At 39.4% G+C, this 5,825-nt stretch overlaps 1 protein-coding gene across 1 annotated transcript in view; it reads left to right on the top strand.

Annotated features, from left to right (window-relative positions):
• Positions 1–2,900: 2,900 nt before the first annotated feature.
• The window catches only part of LTN1 (listerin E3 ubiquitin protein ligase 1), a 38,703-nt gene continuing 35,778 nt past the window's right edge, over positions 2,901–5,825 (top strand). Inside the window, exons 1-2 of the mRNA XM_042458152.1 lie at positions 2,901–3,105; positions 5,219–5,422. Coding sequence (XP_042314086.1) covers positions 3,064–3,105; positions 5,219–5,422 — 246 coding nt within the window. The 5' untranslated portion in view covers positions 2,901–3,063. The remainder of the gene's footprint in view (positions 3,106–5,218; positions 5,423–5,825) is intronic.

The raw sequence follows: 5,825 nt of genomic DNA, 5'->3' as shown, positions 1-5,825 counted from the left end.
CTCATGGCTACTTAAAAAATCTTTGATGCCAAACAAGTTTTCACGAACAACACTAAACCAACAAAAACTACAAAATGGTCAAACAGGCATAGGATATGAATTAACATAAAAACACATATAAGAGAGACACTTAACAGGCAATTCAATTAATAGTTATCCAGCAGGCATTGTATTTTTGTGATTAGGAAACAAAAGTTCACAATTTTATTTTAATGACAAATATTTTTTAAAAGTTCAGTTCTATACACCTTAATAGCTGCTACTGACTAACCCTTGCAGGTATGCATGCCTGAATTTTTCATTAGACTGGGTTGTAGGAATGCTATCTGCTTCTCTGGTTCATACACAGGAAATTATCACCGCTGGAGTTCAGAATTACTACATTCACATACATAGCATTGAGCCAAGGCAGTTAAAGTCGTGTCAAACTGAATTTTTTCTGCAGTGCAGAAATAGGAGATTGTTTCAGGAGAGAAGTTGTGTGGTAAAATGGCTCAGTTGGCCCCTTCTTTGCCTTCTTTTTGCCATAGAATCAGAATCATAGAGTTGGAAGAGACAACAAGGGTCATCCAGTCCAACCCCATTCTGCCATGCAGGAACTCTCAAACAAAGCAACCCTGACAGATGGCCATCAAGCCTCTGTTTAAAGACTTCCAAGGAAGGAGACTCTACTATACTCTGAGGGAGTGTGTTCCACTGTTGAAAAGCCCTTACTATCAGGAAGTTCCTCCTAATGTTGAGGTACAATCTCTTTTCCTGTAGCTTGCATCCATTGTTCCTGGTCCTGTTCTCTGGAGCATCAGAAAACAAGCTTACTCCCTCCTCAACATGACATCCTTTCAAATATTTAAGCAGGGCTATCATATCCCCTCTTAACTTTCTCTTCTCCAGGCCAAACATCCCCAGCTCCCTTAGTCATTCCTCATAGGACATGGTTAGTCCCTTCACCATTTTAGTCGCCCTCCTTTGGACATGCTCCAGTTTCTCAATGTCCTTTTTGAATTGTGGTGCCCAGAACTGGACACAATATTCCAGGTGGGGCCTGACCAAAGCAGAATAGAGTGGCACTATTACTTCCCTTGATCTAGACACTATACTATACTTTTATTGATGCAGCTCAAAATTGCATTGGCCTTTTTAGCTGCTGCATTGCACTGTTGACTCATGTTCAACTTGGACTCCTAGATCCCTTTCACACATAGTTTCATTCAGCCAGGTGTCCCCCATCCTATATTTGTGCATTTCATTTTTCCACCCTAAGTGCAGTACCTTACATTTCTCCCTGTTGAAGTTGTTATTATTATTATGCTTTATTTATATAGCACTGTAGATTTGCAGGGGAGGGATAAAGTGGTGGTGCGTCCCTGCATGTGTGTCTTGGGTGCATGTGCCATTTTTTTTCAATTGGACTCAAATATTTGCAAGTTGCCATTTTTGCCGGGGTGTGTGTGTGTTCAGAACGGATCTCCCGTGAATTGGCAGGGGATACTGTGTGTATATATATATATATATATACACACACACACACACACACACACAGAGGTGTGTGTAATTATATTACAGTCCGCCTACCATATCCACTGTTTTTTTATCCACGGATTCAACCATCCCCGATTTGAAAATATTCCAATATATATACAGTATAACATCCAAAAAGCAAACCTTGATTTTGCCATTTTATAAGAGACACCATTTGACTATGCCATTGTACATAATGGGACTTGAGTATCCACAGATTTTGGTATCCATGGCTGGTGCTGGGAACCACACCTCAGCAGATACCAAGGGTCTACTCTGTGTGTATGTGTATAAAATGCTCAAAACACCAAATTTACACACACACACACACACACAAAATACCATGTCTGGATTCATAGTGCAGTGCTCAAACCACAACAACAAGCTGGCTCTTAAAAGTTTGTGTGTGTGTGTCAGTGTGGCCTAGTGGTTTAGGTGCCAGCCTAGGATTCTGGAGACCAGAGTTCGAGTCCTTCCCCTCCCCAAAACTCATTGGGTAAGTCACATACTCTCAGCCTCAGGGAATGGCAATGGCCAACCTACTCTGAACCAAACTTGCCAAGAAAACCCTATGATAGGGTTGCCTTAGACATCACCATGAGTCAGAAAGAGCATTAAAATATATAACACACACATTCTTAATCTGTGATTGGTCCCTCCTGTGAGTAAGGTGGCATACTGCTACTACTACTACTACTAAGTATTATTTTTATTCAGTATTAATTATTCATTTACTATTAATTTATTATTGTATTGATTTATTTTTATTTAATAAATAATAGTATTTATTAAATAATATTCTATTTTAATAATTTCAATTTATTATTATTAATTGGTATTATTGTTTTTTATTATTATCAATTTATTATTTTATCATTTTATTTAACATATTTTAAAATTTTATATTTATAAAGATTTAAATAATTAAATATTATTAAATATTTATTATATATATTAAATATTTATTAGAATAACATATTATATAACGATTTAGTATATTAGATCTTATATAATTATATAAGAGAGAAATTATAAAATTATAATATTATTGTAATAAATATATTATTATTATTATTATTATTATTATTATTATTATTTTAATAATAATGAGAATGATAATAGCATTCGAGGTCTTTGGGAAGATGCGTCAGAGATGCGCCACTACTTTTCTCACTCCACCCTACATATTATTATTCGGAGGGCAGAAAAGACACGACGACGGTTATAAGAAAGGAATTCCCCTCAGGGAGTGGTCCCCCCAACATTGCCCTTTTAAGGGATTTTGGACTTCAGCTCCCAGAAGCCCACGCTATTAGCCAACATGGCTGAGGCTTCTGGGAGTTGAAGTCCAAAATCTCTTGAAAGGGCACACAGTTCGGTGTCCACAGGCCTTCTTCTCCCACAGAGCAGCCTCTCAGCCAGGGCCTTGGGGCGGAGACTCCGTCTCTCTCTCTCGACAGCCTCCCCGCCATCTCCTCCTCCTCCTTCCTCCTCGGGTGCGGAAGCCCTGTATTTCTCCTCCTTGTCTTCGTTGGGGCTGCCGCCATGGGAGGCAAGAATAAGCAGAGGACGAAGGGCAACGTGAGGGTGAGAGAGTGTGGGAGCGTGTATATGTGTGTGTATGTAACAACAACAACAACAATGATAATAATGATAATCATCCCTCCCCACTTGGGTGCCTGGAGTATTATTATTATTATTATTATTATTATTATTATTATTATTATTAAGCTTTATTTATACAGTGCTATAAGTAGAATAAATTAAAACAGAATACAATTAAAACCTGCCTATGAAGCATGTTATTCCGTGTTGCCATTCAATAAAATAAGGTTAAAACGGCATTAGATAGATTAGAGTAGGTCCAGGGAAGCTGGTTTTGTGGAAGGAGTGTTATGCCCAGCCCAGTCCTCCTTTTCCAGACCCTGCCCTCCATTCCAGCCTTCTGTCCAGGAGGGATCCCAAAGAGTCCTCCCTTTTGAGCAGGGCAAAGAAGCATGGTTTTATATTTAGATATAGTGACAAAACGTCCTCCTTTTCCAGGACACATTCTCCATTCCAGCCTTCTGTCCAGAAAGAATTCCAAAATGTCCTCCATTTTCAGCAGGACTAAGAACCTTGATTTCATATTTACCTGTGGTGAACAGAGTTCCTCATCCAGGACATGTCCTCCATTCCAGCCTTCTGTCCATGAGGATTCCCCATGTGTCCTCCATTTTGAGCATGACTATTACTATATATTGCTAGGTGTCCCCCAGTCATCCTGTGTGGTTAGGACACCTGCTTTACCTCTTCCCAGGGGTACATCTACATTGTAGAAATAACGCAGTTTGACACCACTTTAACTACCATGGCTCCATCCTACAAACTCCTGGGATTTGTAGTTTTACTCCTTGGCAGACAAGGCTAAAGACCTGGCAAAACTACAAACCCCAGGATTCCATAGGACAGAGCTGCAGCACTTACAGCGATGCCAAACTGAATAGTTTCTGTAGTGCAGATGCGTCCTAGGAGGAGTCCGTTCCCACAGCTCTGTGGTTAAAGGAGTGTTTTTGTGCGTTAAAGCAGATCTCAAGACCTTCATGACTGTGGCAAAAGGGGGACCTTGAAACATACCAAGTTGTTAGGAAGTTTGTAGAATTCCAGGGCAAAAACATAATAGCGAGGTGATGATTTTCTTTTTGCTGTGTATGAAACCCACCGGATGATCTTGGGCAAGTCACACTCTCTCAGCCTCAGGAGAAGGCAATGGCAAACCTCCTCTGAACAAATCTTGCCAAGAAAAACCCACCATAGGTTCACCTTCGCCAAGTCGGAAACAACTTGAAGGCACACAAGATCAAGACACACACACACACACACACACACACACACACACTGGATTTCATTGCTTATGGCACAGCGATATCTACATAGCTGCCTTTTTCTTTTCTTTCTTGTGTGTATGATTTCAAGTCACCTGTTGACTTACGGCAACCCCATGGATTTCATTGGGTTTTCTTAGGCAAGGAATACTTACAAGTGGTTTTGCCAGAAATATAGCTACAGCACCTGGTATTTCTTAGTGGTCCCCCACCCAAGTGCTAACCACATCTGACCCTACTTAGCTTCCAAGGTCAGACAGGATCTGGTGCCTTTGGGGTATTTAATTTGCTTCCCATTGCCATAAGCATGAACTGAAAGGAAAGGTCTTTACCACAATAAAGATCTAAATTCAGTGGGATTCTGTATTATTATTATACTTTATTTATATAGTGCTATAGATTTACATAGATTTTGTGCAGATTCATTGCCGGATCCCCACTCAGAGTACAACTAATCTGTGTTAGGTGCCTGTGAGTATATACATGTCAGCTTCAGGCCTGGTATGTATTTCCTCCCTGTATCAGAGTCACAGCTGGCAACCAAGAGGGCATTGGATCCTGCATTATTATTAATAATATTAATATTAATATTATGCTTTATTTATATAGCGCATGATCTGCCCACTTCTCCATCTCTACCAATGTTGGAGAAGCAAGTGCTACAGAAACATCCAAGGGAGCATTGAGGTTTTCTGCCATCAGAAGGACTAAGCTGAAATGTCGTATGGGCCCACAGGATTGCAGTCTTCATGTACAGCATAATGAATGTTAAAACAAGGATGTTAGTAAACAAATTTTAGAAATCATTCTCTAAAACTAATCCTTTCTCTTGACAGCCCTCTAGTAGTGGAAGGGCAGCAGAACTTCTTGCCAAAGAACGAGGAACTGTTCCAGGGTTCATTGGCTTCGGCACATCTTCACGTGATCCAGGATATGTTCCCGCAATTCAAGGAGCTGAAGAAATAGACAGCTTAGTTGATGCTGATTTTCGAATGGTGCTCAGGAAACTTTCCAAAAGAGATGTCATCACCAAATTAAAGGTTGGTTTCTTGTATCTCTTAAAGGTTTGATTGAGGTTGCATTTATAGGATATAATTTAATACCTATTGTGTATTTTAAGGGCCAGGGCTATTAAATTTATTTTATTTTATTTTTATGCCATCTTTCTCTCAAAATACAAACATATTAAAACAACATTTTAAAAAAACAATTAAAATAGCTTAATTAAAACAGTAAAAAGCTAAAAATTTTAAACATACAAAATTTAAAACATACAAAGCTAAAAATAATAATCTAAAACCAACTCCCTCATCCCCCAATAAAACCAAGCCTGCAAGATTTTAAAAAGCTTGCCGAAATAAAAATGTCTTTGCCTGCCGGCAAAAGGCCAGCAAAGAGGGGGCAAGCCTAGTCTCTCATGGAAGGGAGTTCCAGAGGGTGGGA

Source organism: Sceloporus undulatus, chromosome 3 (genome assembly GCF_019175285.1).
Source record: "Sceloporus undulatus isolate JIND9_A2432 ecotype Alabama chromosome 3, SceUnd_v1.1, whole genome shotgun sequence".
Lineage (NCBI taxonomy): Eukaryota > Metazoa > Chordata > Lepidosauria > Squamata > Phrynosomatidae > Sceloporus > Sceloporus undulatus.
The sequence above is the reverse complement of the archived record's forward strand: the minus strand, read 5'-3'. Positions and strand labels throughout refer to the sequence as shown.